The sequence below is a fragment of the Limulus polyphemus genome, unplaced genomic scaffold (assembly GCF_000517525.1).
Source record: "Limulus polyphemus unplaced genomic scaffold, Limulus_polyphemus-2.1.2 Scaffold9381, whole genome shotgun sequence".
NCBI lineage: Eukaryota > Metazoa > Arthropoda > Merostomata > Xiphosura > Limulidae > Limulus > Limulus polyphemus.
Genome location: NW_013674991.1, coordinates 6,747 through 21,884, shown reverse-complemented (window position 1 = coordinate 21,884; position 15,138 = coordinate 6,747). Strand labels below are relative to the sequence as shown.

Below are 15,138 nucleotides of genomic sequence, written 5' to 3'. Positions count from 1 at the left end.
TATCAACAGACAAAATAAATATATGAATTTTTCCCCATTGATCCCAACCCCTTTTTTTACCATTATATTTGAATATTCCTTAATATTCTGCCTTTCTACTAAAAGATTGGTTGTTTTTTTTTTCACCCTCACAGTAACATTCCCCAGGAAAGCTGTTGGATGATAAATGATCGAGAAGAAGAAGAAGAAAATCCATAATTGCTTATTACTGCTCGTGATGTTTAAACTCGTCTAGAAAGAACAAGAAGGGGGGGACGACTGGGGATTAAGATCCAGACGAACAGATGCTCCCAAGTTTCGTCAATTTCCTCTTAATGCAAGAGGCGTTTGTCATATTGAAGTTTGGTGGATTCTTATACATTAATCTGCAGGTTTTTGTTTTTCTTTCTCTACAAGAATAGTGGAGTATCGGGAATCATTGCACGTCGTTTGTTCGTGTCACCACGTGAGGACAGGAGAGGGAAGGAGTTGATTGAAGTGTTAAGTGTCCATCGTCCCCAAGATGAGTGCACTCGGCGTGCTTCATCTGCATGCGTTCCAAGCTGAGCCCGTCGTACCCTCGGAATGGATAATCTAATCTGCTTGATTGCCGTGGCGGCATGACGCCTAGCGGGCGTGCATAAAGAGTAAGAGATTACGAAGAATGATTACGTCCCCCCCCCCCCTGCGCGTTAAACGGAGAGATCGGGATGCTAGTTCTGGACTGAAAGGATTGAAATATGTCTTCGTTGCAGTGTGACGTAGACTTTCGAGTTCTCTGCTTGACTGGTCTCCAGTTTTCGAATTGGAGTGTTTGATGTTCTTGTCGCACTACTGAATCATTAGGGTTGACAGTTTCAGTCATTTCACTACATTTAGTGAATAATAAAAACGTTTATCAACACGATGTGTCGTTATGATTGAAAAACGTATTAATGGTGTTAACTGTATTGTACAAAACGTCTTTCAGGAACATTACAACACAAATATTTTTAAACGACTTAGCGTGTCTGTCGTTTCAACTGTATTGGTAGTGTCCGTATTTCACAAATTAATAATAGTGGCGTTTGATAAGTGTCTATCGTGCTACTTAATACTGTTACATCTGTCAGTTCTAGTTTTATGTCATACTAACAAATACTGTTATATCTGTTAGTCCTAGTTTCTATATCGTACTAGTGAATATTGTTACATCTGTCAGTCCTAGTTTTATGTCATACTAGTGAATACTGTTACATCTGTTAGTCCTAGTTTTATAACATACCAGTGAATACTGTTACATCTGTTAGTCCTAGTTTTATATCATACCTATGAATACTGTTACATCTGTTGGCCTAGTTTTATATCATACCAGTGAATACTGTTACATCTGTTAGTCCTAGTTTTATATCATACCAGTGAATATTGTTACATCTGTTAGTCCTAGTTTTATATCATACCAGTGAATATTGTTACATCTGTTAGTCCTAGTTTCTATATCGTACTGGTGAATACTGTTACATCTGTCAGTCCTAGTTTTTATGTCATACTAGTGAATACTGTTACATCTGTTAGTCCTGGTTTTATATCATACCAGTGAATATTGTTACATCTGTCAGTCCTAGTTTTATATCATACCAGTAAATATTGTTACATCTGTTAGTCCTAGTTTTATGTCATACCAGTGAATATTGTTACATCTGTTAGTCCTAGTTTCTATATCATACCAGTGAATACTGTTACATCTGTCAGTCCTAGTTTTTATATCATACCAGTGAATATTGTTACATCTGTCAGTCCTAGTTTTATATCATACCAGTGAATACTGTTACATCTGTTAGTCCTAGTTTTAAATCATACCTGTGAATACTGTTACATCTGTCAGTCCTAGTTTTATATCATACTAGTGAATATTGTTACATCTGTTAGTCCTAGTTTTATACCATACAAGTGAATACTGTTACATCTGTCAGTCCTAGTTTTATACCATACCTGTGAATACTGTTACATCTGTTAGTCCTAGTTTTATACCATACAAGTGAATACTGTTACATCTGTCAATCCTAGTTTTATATCATACTAGTGAATATTGTTACATCTGTTAGTCCTAGTTTTATATCATACTAGTGAATACTGTTACATCTGTCAGTTCTAGTTTTATATCATACCAGTGAATACTGTTACATCTGTTAGTCCTAGTTTTATACCATACAAGTGAATACTGTTACATCTGTCAGTCCTAGTTTTATACCATACCTGTGAATACTGTTACATCTGTCAGTCCTAGTTTTATACCATACCTGTGAATACTGTTACATCTGCTAGTCCTAGTTTTATACCATACAAGTGAATACTGTTACATCTGTCAGTCCTAGTTTTATATCATACCTGTGAATATTGTTACATCTGTCAGTCCTAGTTTTATATCATACCAGTGAATATTGTTACATCTGTTAGTCCTAGTTTTTATGTCATACCAGTGAATACTGTTACATCTGTTAGTCCTAGTTCACTTATAAGTGTCTATGTTTGTAGCTCAATTAGATATTTCTCTCTTTTAGATCTCGATCATAAAAAACACACTTTAATTCTTCTGAAAATTCTCTTGTTCAGATTATTTTAAACCTAGAAGTTGTTAAGTATTTAGGCTTAAGTTCTTTACAAAGAACAGTTTTAAAACTATTTTTATAAAGTTACACTGTGTAATATGGGTTGATTGTATACTTTATTTGATTGTTCAAGTATTTTTCTACTTGTAATCTGAATGGAATGTGTCAATCATATTCATAATCTTTCGTTTTTTATAGTTTCGATGTAACATCACTTTTTTGTTCTATTCACTTTATAGACTCATTAAGACATAATCATTTGCGGTTTCTTTTAAAATTAAAATGATGAACTGAATAGCATTTCCTCTGTAATTCATACAAATATTTATACCAAATAGTCATGCAAAACAATGAACGAAGATTATATGTTTCAGGACATCAAAAAATTATTGGAAGATCCACAAAGTATTAGCCTCTTCATCACGTGCTGTCGTCTCGTGAAACACGTCATATCTATAATTATGACGTGAAAGATCGTGTCGTTACAGTATGTGAATAATGCTGTGTTCTTACTGCATAGCTACGCAATGGGCTATCAACACTGCAGGGAATCGAACACTGGATTTTTACGTTGCAAATCTGTAGACTTACTGCCTGCCGACAGACCGGTAAACATCGCGTATGAAAAACGTCATCTCGTCGTCGTATGTAAAAACGTCTCGTTGTTACCAAATGTGAAAACATGACGTTGCCATTACGTATGAAAAACGTCATCTCGTCGTCGTATGTAAAAAACGTCTCGTTGTTACCAAATGTGAAAACATGACGTTGCCATTACGTATGAAAAACGTCATCTCGTCGTCGTATGTAAAAACGTCTCGTTGTTACCAAATGTGAAAACATGACGTTGCCATTACGTATGAAAAACGTCATCTCGTCGTCGTATGTGAAAACGTCTCGTTATTACCATACGTTGTCATTACGTGTGAAATATGTTGTTTCACCTGTGGAACATTAAGTTCTCACCACATTTAAAAACAAGCGTCAACTAAATGAAAAGGACACATCATCATTATTATATATGTACAAACTGATTCCATTCATTGTATGTGACGACACTACTAGCCAATGGTCATTTGTGAAACAAACGTTAAGAGTATGTCAAAATGTCGAACCTTACATAAAGCAATACGTTGTTTCTATACGCTCGCGGCGTTTCGAGCATAGGTGACAGTGCTGCCACGTAGTGGAGATATCTCTAAAGCTCTCATTGATGACATTGACAAGTTATCAATTTATCGACTAGGTGTCGCTTGAAAAACCAGATTAATGTCCTACTAATTTCTTTAGTAAATAACCAATAAATCGTTACGTTAAAAATCAATGTCCTAACAGTTATTTTTCAATTTTCTTACCAATTCTCTTGCAATTAAAAGATAGTTACGACCTTCTTATTTTGAGATTCAACTTTTATTCAATTCTTTACATAAAGCCCATTGTTCTTTTCCTTGCTCAGTGGACTTTTACTTATGCTGACCAAACGTGTCTGTTCTTTTTTTGTTTTCTGGAACTAATTTTCGTTCTTGTTGTGAAATAAAAACAAAAAACCGTGACAGGTATTTAGTTTTTAAAGGAAATATAAATTTTCCTAAACTGGGGTGTTAATATCTCCCTTCGCCCCAAAGAAATATAAACTTTTCTAAGCTGGGGTGTTAATATCCCCCTTTGCCCCAAGGAAATATAAACTTTCCTAAACTGAGGTGTTAATATCCCCCTTTGCCCCAAGGAAATATAAACTTTCCTAAACTGGGGTGTTAATATCTCCCTCTGCCCCAAGGAAATATAAACTTTTCTAAGCTGGGGTGTTAATATTCCCCTTTGCCCCAAGGAAATATAAACTTTCCTAAACTGGGGTGTTAATATCCCCTTTGCCCCAAGGAAATATAAACTTTCCTAAACTGGGGTATTAATATTCCCCCCTTCGCTCCTCTCGCGAGAAAGAAAATTTTGTTAAGATCGTGAGGTTAAAAGAAATTTCAGAGTTAATTTATATCTGCTGATTGGTTGGTGTGGAGATTTGGCAGATGTCCGGAAGAACAGGAGAAAAAGAGAAGACCAAGGCTGATGACGACGTTGATGAGAAGAAGCAAGACGACAACACTCGACTCAATAAACGCCCTGTAAACAGGGTCATCTAGTGGCTGGGATCTACAAATCCAATGCCATGGCTGGGATCAGAAAATCCAAGAGTACCAGAGAATTTGTTGTGTGGGTGGGGAGGGAAACGGGATTGTTGAGGAATGTAATTAACTTATACTATACTTGTTCCATTCTCCCTACCCTGTATGTCTGGTACAGTGTCCTTGAAAATTTAAATTTTATATGTTTTATAAAATTAGTTATATTTTTTTTTGGTTACATTTCTTAGCTTTAACATTACCTGTTTTTAACTTATTTTGACATCTTGCTCTTACAACACAGTTTAACTTTTCGTTTCTATGTTGCTAATCAACGGGCTATTTATGCTGTGCCCACAACGGATATCGAAACCCGATTTTTAGCGCTATAAGTCTTCAGACTTACCACTGAGCCACTAGAGGGGGCTTTAGATATTTGTAATTAACTATAGTAAAGATGCCCTCCTTTTTAATATAGTTTCTAAGCCTATCTGTATTGACTTTAACAAACATTACGTTATTATTTGGAATAAATAAGATATTGTTTCAAAGACCACGTCTTATTTTGTGAGCAATAATAGATCCAGCAAATTATATAAAACTTTATTTTATTAGGTACTCATCCATATACAAAAAGTCGGTGGTGATCAGTCCTATGCCTAACTACGTCTACAAGATTCCCTACAATACAGACTAGTGAAATAAAAATAGAGATTGAAGGTATGTTTGAAAAGAAGCAAAGTAAAATCTCAATTTATCAACACTTGTTTTATCTCACACACACAAAAAAACGGATAAATTCCCATGTCCAAAATTGGGAAATTTTAACACACATTTAAAATTAAATTAAAAAATAATCAAACGTTCGACACCCTAATATGAATCAACTAACTGATGATTATTACCAATAAACTCTTACAAAAACGGGATATACACCGTATTAACTCAATACTTAGCATGAAGTAGGCTTAATTCTAATTAGTCCTAATTTTCAACGTCAAGGTCACAGGAGCCAGAACTAATACTCGGCAATTTGAACTCGATAAATTAATGTGACGTAGTCTTAACTCCCATTAAGAATATTTTGTTATTATGATTGCAGAAGGCATGGTTAACACAAAGTAAAAATTAATTCATATTAGGCCTATTTTTAATGTCACAACTCCAAGAGTTAGCAGAAGGCATAGCTAACACAAAGTAGGCTTAACATGTGTTAGGCCTATTTTTAATGTCACAACTCCAAGAGCCACTGCTGTAGTAATTTTACCTAAAAATTACAAGTTACATATTTTTTAATTTGAAAACATAAACATTTATCACAAACATTAAAACATCGCATTAAAGCAATAATAAATAATGTACATTTAAGGTCGAAACATTGTATATGACTGAGTTATCAAGCATAAACTAAATACTGCAGCAAATTCTTAATTATATCTACACGCGTGGAAAGGTTGTCTGTTGTGTCAGTTATTTCTTATTCGACATCAACCACATAACAGTTCAGAATTAAACAACCCGTTAGGGATTAGCCTTAGGCTTAGCTCTTATTCTTACTGAGAAATTAACTATTAGTTTTAATATATATATACATTTCACTACATTCTCATAGATAAGCCTAAATAGCAAGTGTGTTTATTTCATTAGAACGCTGGGATCTTCTAAATTTGAAGTAAACTGTATGATAGCTTACCATATTGTTATAAGCTATATTTTGAATATTATAATTTAGTTGTTTGCTAGAGAGAGCTGCTAATCATGATGATGATGCAATATCTAGAATGATCGTGAGTGTTTATGGTCTATAAGCTTTGACTATTGGGGTACATTATTTATAAGTATGAGTAGGGAGTTAGTGAAGAATTGAGAATTCAGTGAAGTATTCATATCTGAAATATGGAATAGATATTGACCGACAGAAAAATGATCAAGTAAAGTTAAACAGTTTCGTTATCAAGCGAGTAAATTTCTGTTGAACGTTATTAGTGTACTATACTTACAGTAGTTTCAGCGTTTATATTGAAAAGTTTGTTTGTGAACTTAGGCCTACAACTTGCGTCATAATGAACGTAACCTGTAGCAAACGTTATTGAATAAATTAAGTGATTCTTTATCGTGATGTCGACTGGACTTGGTATTATTTTTACCAGATAATGTACAATAGCCCTCCTAACGATAGAATTCGTTACAAAAACACTTATAGCGTGTAATATACAAACCATAAAATTGTTAATTTTCTTGTAATTTTACTAACTTTCTGTCAGACCTACTTTATGAAACGCGATAACTTTCACCTTCCTAGTCCGATTGTACTGGTGATTTCAGGTACAGTAAGCTTTTATATCATGCCGCTGTTCAGTACTTTAAATTTTCTGCTTACGAACTATTGAAACCACTGAGATTTTTTTAAACACAAAAAGGATATGACGTAACTGTACACCGGATGAAACCATTCAAATTACAAAACTTATCTAATTGTATAACGAGATAATTTAATAATATTTTTTTCTCTCTCAGAGAGTACCAAAGTAAGTTGTAATCTCGATCAAAATATTCAGATTTTTCTTCTAGCACAATATTATTTGAATAATCACACACACACACATACAAGTGCTGTCAAATATGTACCGAATGGTTACATAAAAAAAAATAGGACCAATAGTGAAAACCATCCTGTAATTCCTTGATTTATGAGACTTCGGTTTCAACAATGTCCCGTTTCAGAAGACACGTGAATCATTAATGACGCCTTGAGGGGCGTAAAAATCTGTATTGGAGCGATGATTTTTGGAAATAAAAGGAAATGAGGAGCGGAGGGACCGGTGATATATTGCCTCTGGAATATTTTATACCTGTCTTTAACAATTGTGCATTTTTTATCTAGGCTTTTTTACACCTTTTAAATACGTTAAGGACATTAGTACTGTCTTTATGTATGCACATTCCAAATTATTTTGGATTTGGTTGGGGTTGGTTTTTTTTTAGATCAAAGCCACGTTGGGCTATCTGCTGCGTCCACTGCGGGGAATCGAACCACTGATTTTAGCGTTGTAAGTCTGTAGACTTACCGTTATCCCACTGGAGGGACATTCTTTCGAAGTATAAATCATTTTTAATTTATAAGAATTTCAAAGACAATACCGAGCCTATCACCCAGGTGACAAAGAGGGACGCATGCGCATTCTAAATTTAGGGTGTAAAATGCTATAAATAAGAGGTGGTGAATAATTACTTTTAACTGATAACTTTCACCATTTTCTAAACACAAAATTAGTCCTAACCACATGGGAAAAATTCATAATGCATACACGTAAAACGTAATGTTATCCACAGAGTAAAGATGTATAAATTTCTGTTGAACGTTATTATACCTTCAGCGTTTATGTTGAAAAGTTTGTTTGTGAACTTAGGCTTACAACTTGCGTCATAATGAACGTAACCTGTAGCAAACGTTATTGAAGAAATTAAAATACTACACTCCATATAAAACCCCTGGAACAGACATGTGCGCCTCCTAAGTATAAGAAGTGAATGGCCTGGAACGCTAATAAGATCATATTTCATTTCGATCTTGAGGTAGGTGTCAAATTATTATAATATTCTATCTATTGTCACTTATAGTAATATATTTGTCACTAATTATTTGCATGTATTTTTTTTTACGCGTGATTAGGTATAATTATACAGAGTCTCATGCTAATAAGATATACTAGTCAATAACCCCCCAAAATTTAAGGTGACTATTAATCCTTGAAAAGTATCCCTTTAAATCGTCATTATATTAGGCCTATTTTTGTAATTTATAAGCTGTAAAACTTTGGGTTTGTGTGACACGTTTTTTTTTGTTGTTGTTGTTTAGATAAGCAAACTTTTAATACACATACACACACATATATATATATATAGCTCCATACAAACAACTATTCATATATACACACATCTTTTCTTATTTCGTAGAAGAAAAGAATAAACCGTAAGAAATAAATATGGACGTTAAGATGGAGGTCAAAAAAGATTTTTGAGTTTGACCTCGTGATGGGTTTTTGTAAGCTTTGTTTCGATATATATGTAGAGCCATGCCCACCACTTAATTTTCATCACGTGTGTTGTTGAACCACTTTTACGGCAGGATAAAGTGATTTTCTAATCTTCATTATCATAAATATATCTACAATTATTTTGCAGAGACGTCACGCATCTTAAGAACACCAATGGCTAGTATGGTCTCCATAAAGCGCCCTCTGTCGGTCCGTTCGTTGATAAACTCAAGAGGCTGCTCGATGTGGCCGACGAACTTGAGTGCAACGTCATGTGGTTTCGGCTTTCCTCGTTGTTGGTTTCGTTACGGTTACTGCCAACAGGGTTAGCGCCAGGGGAGGATATCGTGTTGGTCAGTCCACCTGTTATATGACTCCTTTGCTGTTGCGACACCAAGGACGCATCCAGGACAGATCTCAGTTCGTTACCAAGGAGATGAAGAGACGGGTGCAAAGGATTTTGAGATATACTTGAACAGAACTGGGGATAAAAAAGGGACGGTGGCACAAAAGGGGTACTTAAGTACATATTAGTATTTCCTCCGTTGACAAAATTACCAGCAGTAGAGAATATGCCATAGCCACCTAGGCTTGCAGAAAAATAGGGGGCACCAGTGTTCCCAGATAAAAATGGCGTGTTTGTAGTAGGAGTCTGATGGATACTTAATCCACTCCCACTAAGCATACCTAGTCCTTGACGGAGTTCTGAGATTCGATCTGTAAGACAGGAATCACTGGACGACGACATTGTACCGTTGATTCTCGGTGTCAGGAGAGAATCAGTCTTTAAAATGAGGGCGCTCTGTTGTTCACATGGGGCTCCTAATGAAGAAGTTGCCCCAATACGTTCAGACAGTCCTGAAAAAAAAAACGGTTTTGAAGATTAAAACTTCAGAAACAGAATAATGTTTTTACACGATAAGTGATTGACCAACTTGTATGATATACGTTACTGTATAAATCACAGTTGAAGGAATTTGGCAGATGACACGCCACATCTTAGTGGTAACTTTTATGAACTTTCTGAAATACTTTTAAAATGTTTCTACTCTATTTCTAGTTCCTTTGCAACTAAGTACCAGCGTACTATAAACTATAAACCAGATATTGTGCTACGCATATATAATACATTAAAACTTCCTATGAAATGACGATCTTCTGAGGAATTGGTTTCCACTGATTTTTAGACACATAGGTGATAATTATCGCACTTATAGAGAAATAATAATATATAGCTTTACGTCAGTCCTATTTAGCACTCGCTTATATTAGCAAGTAAAGCAGGCTAACTTCATGTTAGTCCCACTTTGCACTCGCTAATGCTGACAATTATACATCAGCGTAACTTCATGTTAGGCCTACTTTATACTTACTAATATTAACAAGTAAAACAGGCTAACTTAATGTAGGGCCTACTTTGCACTTGCCAATGTTAACAAGATTAAAGCAAGATAATTTCGCGTTAGGCCTACTTTACACTCGCTAATATTAAAAAGTATAAAACAGGTCTCCATGTTAGGCCTACTTTATACTTACTAATATTAACAAGTAAAACAGGCTAACTTAATTACTTTGCACTTGCCAATGTTAACAAGATTAAAGCAAGATAATTTCGCGTTAGGCCTACTTTACACTCGCTAATATTAAAAAGTATAAAACAGGTCTCCATGTTAGGCCTGCTTTGCTATCTCCAATACAACTTATCGTTTTTTCAGTATATTAAGGTCTTTAATAATTGCAATTCGAGGAAACACTAACGTTTTTAATAAAACTACAGTTTCGTTGGTGAAATGTGTAATGGTTTTGGTGTAATCGTAAACGGCTTTACATAATTCTCGATCTTAAGACTAGGAATTTTATTTTAATCTCTGGCCTTTACATTATGTGCCTTACACTTGAGTTGTTGATGTTTTATTTATTACACTTTAACGTTTTATTTTTAAGTTATGCATCTTACTGTTTAATTGAGTTTAAGTGCGTTTTAGTTTGCTCTAATAGAAATCCGATTAGAAATACATTTAATCTTTTCGTCTATATGGCAGCTATTACTATGGTTACAAATCAAACATTGAATTTATATGACAGTAATTATTATAGTTACAGATGAAATATTATTTCTATCTGATAGTAACTGATATTGTTACACAACAAAAATTAAATGCATACAACAATGACTAATACTGTTACAGAACAAACATTATATGCATGTAACAGTGATCGATACTGTTACACAGCTAACATTATATCGTTATAACAGGGATCTATACTGTTACATAGTAAACATTATTTCTACATGGCAGTAATGGATGTGGTTACAGATCAAACATTACATCCATATTACAATGATCGATATATATACTGATCACTAGACGTTTATTTGTGCCATTACTTGATTAAACGAGTTTTTGAACACTGATGCTTCAAACACCTGTAACACAAGGTAAGTAAAATGTGACTTTATTAACATCGCAAAGTAAAATTCACAAAACATTTTAATTAAAATACTATTTAGGGCTACGTGTATAATTTCATTTTAAATAGCAATCCGATAATAAACTGCTTTTACTTAGTGAATTAATCTATTTACAAAATTTTTTACTCCCCAAAAACCCTTTTAAAAAATAGACAGAATTATAAAAAAAAAGTGAAAATTGAAAGAAAATCATACATTTTTGTTGGGACAATTGTTCCGATTATCTTCTCAGTATTCAAATAAAATTCAGTATTTTTGCAATATTAGAAATAAAAAAACTTCCTTGTTTGAAACTATTACGTCATTTTTAATTACTCTGTCACATCATTTTAGGATAAAAATAACTTTCTGTTACATTGTTCCTTAGTAAAAATGATTTTGGAAATCATTGTTCCTTAATAACAAATAATTTCTGTAGCATTGTTCCTTAATAAGAATAATGTTTGTAGCATTGTTCCTTAATAAAAAATAATTTTTGTAGCATTGTTTCTTAGTAAAAATAATTATCTGAATCCTTGTTCCTTAATAAAAAAATATTTTTGTAGCATTGTTCCTTAATAAAAAATAATTTTTGTAGCATTGTTCCTTAATAAGAAGTAATTTTTGTAGCATTGTTCCTTAATAAAAATAATGTTTGTAGCATTGTTCCTTAGTAAAAATTAAATTTTCCAATTCATTGTTCCTTATTAAAAAATATTTTTTGTAGCATTGTTCCTTAATAAAAATAATTTTTGTAGCATTGTTCGTTAGTAAAAATAATTTTTGTAGCATTGTTCCTTAGTAAAAATAATTTTCCAATCCTTGTTCCTTATTAAAAAATATTTTTGTAGCATTGTTCCTTAATAAAAATAATTTTTGTAGCATTGTTCCTTAGTAAAAATAATTTTCCGAATCCTTGTTCCTTAATAGATAATAATGTTTGTAGCATTGTTCCTTAATATGAAATAACGATTTGTAGAAATGCTCTTTCATACAAAATAATTTTCTGGATTATTGTGGATTGATATAATCTATAGAGGATTTACTTGATAAAAAACGTTCATCATGTTTTACACCACGTTCAGTAGAAAAATGTACAAAAAACGAACGCACGGTGATGGTATATACAGTCTTTCAAAATTGGAAGTAAGCGGATTAGGGGTAAATCGAAAGAAAAATAATATAAACACGAAGTTTTAAACATCCGGACTTAATCAAATATTTCGGTGAAACAAACTCCTTAAAGAAATATCATATTGAGTTATATACCATACCGGTAGCAAAAGAGTCTGGCGAATTTCCTCCCACAGTGCTATCTAGCGGACAGGATAAGCCGGAACCGATATAACCTGGTGTTTGTAAGGTCGGTGTGGACATAAGAAATGCCGAATAATGTGGAGAATATGGATTCCACTGTTCTGCACTGGCTAACTGAAGGGCTTGTAACGAGTCTGAAAAATAAGAATGTCAAACGACAAAGTCCACTTTTTTTTTTAATATTTTGGTGATAAACGTTCGTAAACGAACAATTACTTTCCCAAGTTTGGAAAAAAGAAATGAACGATTATCTGACTGTCATTCACTTACTATAACTAGAGGGGCACTCAGTAGAGTACATTAAAGATGTAATAATCACAAATCAGACAAGATATCAAATGTTGATTTATAAATACCCGTAGTTGATCCGTGAAGTCTGCGAGGCATTTCCAACGCCCACTGCTCAGCCGTCTTCCGTCTCAAGTGTTCCCATTCCCGCAGGGACTCAAAGAAAGGTGACCGCTGTCCGAAGGCTGTAGCAAAAGCCCTTAGATGTTGCTGTTGTCCTGAAAACAACCAGATTAGATGTTCTGATAGTTGTTTGTTTGCTTAGAATATTCGTGGAAAGCTAAACGAAGGATTACACGTACTATCCTTCCCTTATATTTAACTGATAGACTAGAGAGAAGTCAGCGACTCAACAGCACCCTCCGCCAACGATTGGCCTACTCTTGTCTAACCGAATAGCGAGATTTGACCGTCATCGTATAGCGCATCCTCGGTCCCGAAAGTGCAATAACCATGAACTCTCAGATTCACAGTCCGGACACGCTAACCACAAGGCTACGCCCGACCCATATATTGGTACATCCTACAAACAAAATGTGAATCGGACGGTGAATAGTATAGTTATAGATTTAGGACGTTTTGGGTTTAAACATGCATTTGATGGACAGTGTATCCCCACTGCCGTGTAGATCCGGTCATCTTACTCCACAGACACTTCTCTTACTAGGGATGTATACATTATTCCACTGAGAATTAACTAGCACGTGCTATATTTGTATCATCCTACTCCACAGATACCTCTCTTACTAGGGATGTATACATTATTCCACTGAGAATTAACTAGCACGTGCTATATTTGTATCATCCTACTCCACAGATACCTCTCTCACTAGGGATGTATACATTATTCCACTGAGAATTAACTAGCACGTGCTATATTTGTATCATCCTACTCCACAGATACCTCTCTTACTAGGGATGTATACATTATTCCACTGAGAATTAACTAGCACGTGCTATATTTGTATCATCCTACTCCACAGATACTTCTCTTACTAGGGATGTATACATTATTCCACTGAGAATTAACTAGCACGTGCTATATTTGTATCCGTCTTCTTTACCAGTTTGTTTTATGTTACACATACAAATATATATACATACATACACTATGTACATATCAAATAAGGTGCAAGTGAATGACATTAATTTGTAGCTATTAAATGACTGTTGTTGTACACGAGGATTCCTAGACCAAGGACCTGTTGTTGTACTATACCACGAGGATTCCTAGACCAACTACCTGTTGTTGGGCTATACCACGAAAATTCCTAGACCAAGGCCCTGTTGTTGTACTATACCACGAGGATTCTTAGACCAAAGACCTGTTGTTGTACTATATCACGAGGATTCTTAGATCAAAGACCTGTTGTTGTACTATACCACGAGGATTCCTAGACCAAGGACCTGTTGTTGTACTATATCACGAGGATTCTTAGACCAAGAACCTGTTGTTGTACTATATCAAAAGGATTCTTAGACCAAAGACCTGTTGTTGTACTATATCAAGAGGATTCTTAGACCAAAGACCTGTTGTTGTACTATACCACGAGGATTCCTAGACCAAGTACCTGTTGTTGGGCTATACCACGAAGATTCCTAGACCAAGGACCTGTTGTTGTAGTACTATACCACAAGGTCTCCTAGACCCGTTGTCCAAAGAAATAAAGTTTTAATTTCTTCTTATTTTTAAGCGACTCCTCTCGAAAAAGAGAGTTTTTAATTCTACAGGCGCTAACCCTAATATTCATTGCCTTTGAGACCATTTATTGGTCTCTAATTGTCTTATAGCTCAGAAATAAAGCTAGTTCAAGTTTTCTTTTTTTTTTCCAGGAATTTCGAATCAGTAGCACTAATTTTGACTTTGTGGAAATCCCACTTTTGGTCTGGGAATCGAAACCTAGATTTCTCGTTTGTCAAGTGAGTGTTTTACTAACTCAGTCAAAGAGTTAGTAAGACACCTTCTAATAACTCAAACCATCACATCTGTACAGTCTGTTATTTGTACTGACGTTCTTCATTGTTTCAAAAAATAGCAGAAAAGACCCAGTCAGGGCTCAAACCCGGGATTATTTTTTAACACAAATATTGTCACGTATATAACATTTCGTGTTTTTGGTGGCTAATCCAGCATAATAAAGCACTGTGGTCAGTACATACGAATTCTGAACCTAGTGACGACTTCATTCACCATTTCAGATGGAGAGAAAAAAAATCCAGATCAGATTGATACAGAACTGATGGAATCAAGTCCTTGGTCTATGAATCCTCGTAGTATAGTACAGCAACAGGTCCTTGGTCTAGGAATCTTCGTGGTATAGCCCAACAACAGGTACTTAAGTATTGAAACATTTAAACAG

At 34.5% G+C, this 15,138-nt stretch overlaps 1 protein-coding gene across 1 annotated transcript; it reads right to left on the bottom strand.

Annotated features, from left to right (window-relative positions):
- Window positions 1-5,310: 5,310 nt before the first annotated feature.
- LOC111083398 lies at window positions 5,311-12,996 on the bottom strand (the record flags this gene model as incomplete). The annotated part of the gene is made up of 3 exons (XM_022379905.1): window positions 5,311-9,579; window positions 12,448-12,624; window positions 12,847-12,996. Coding segments are annotated over 3 exons (1,007 nt in total), but the record flags the coding sequence as incomplete, so codon positions are not given.
- Between the last annotated feature and the right edge of the window lie 2,142 nt (window positions 12,997-15,138).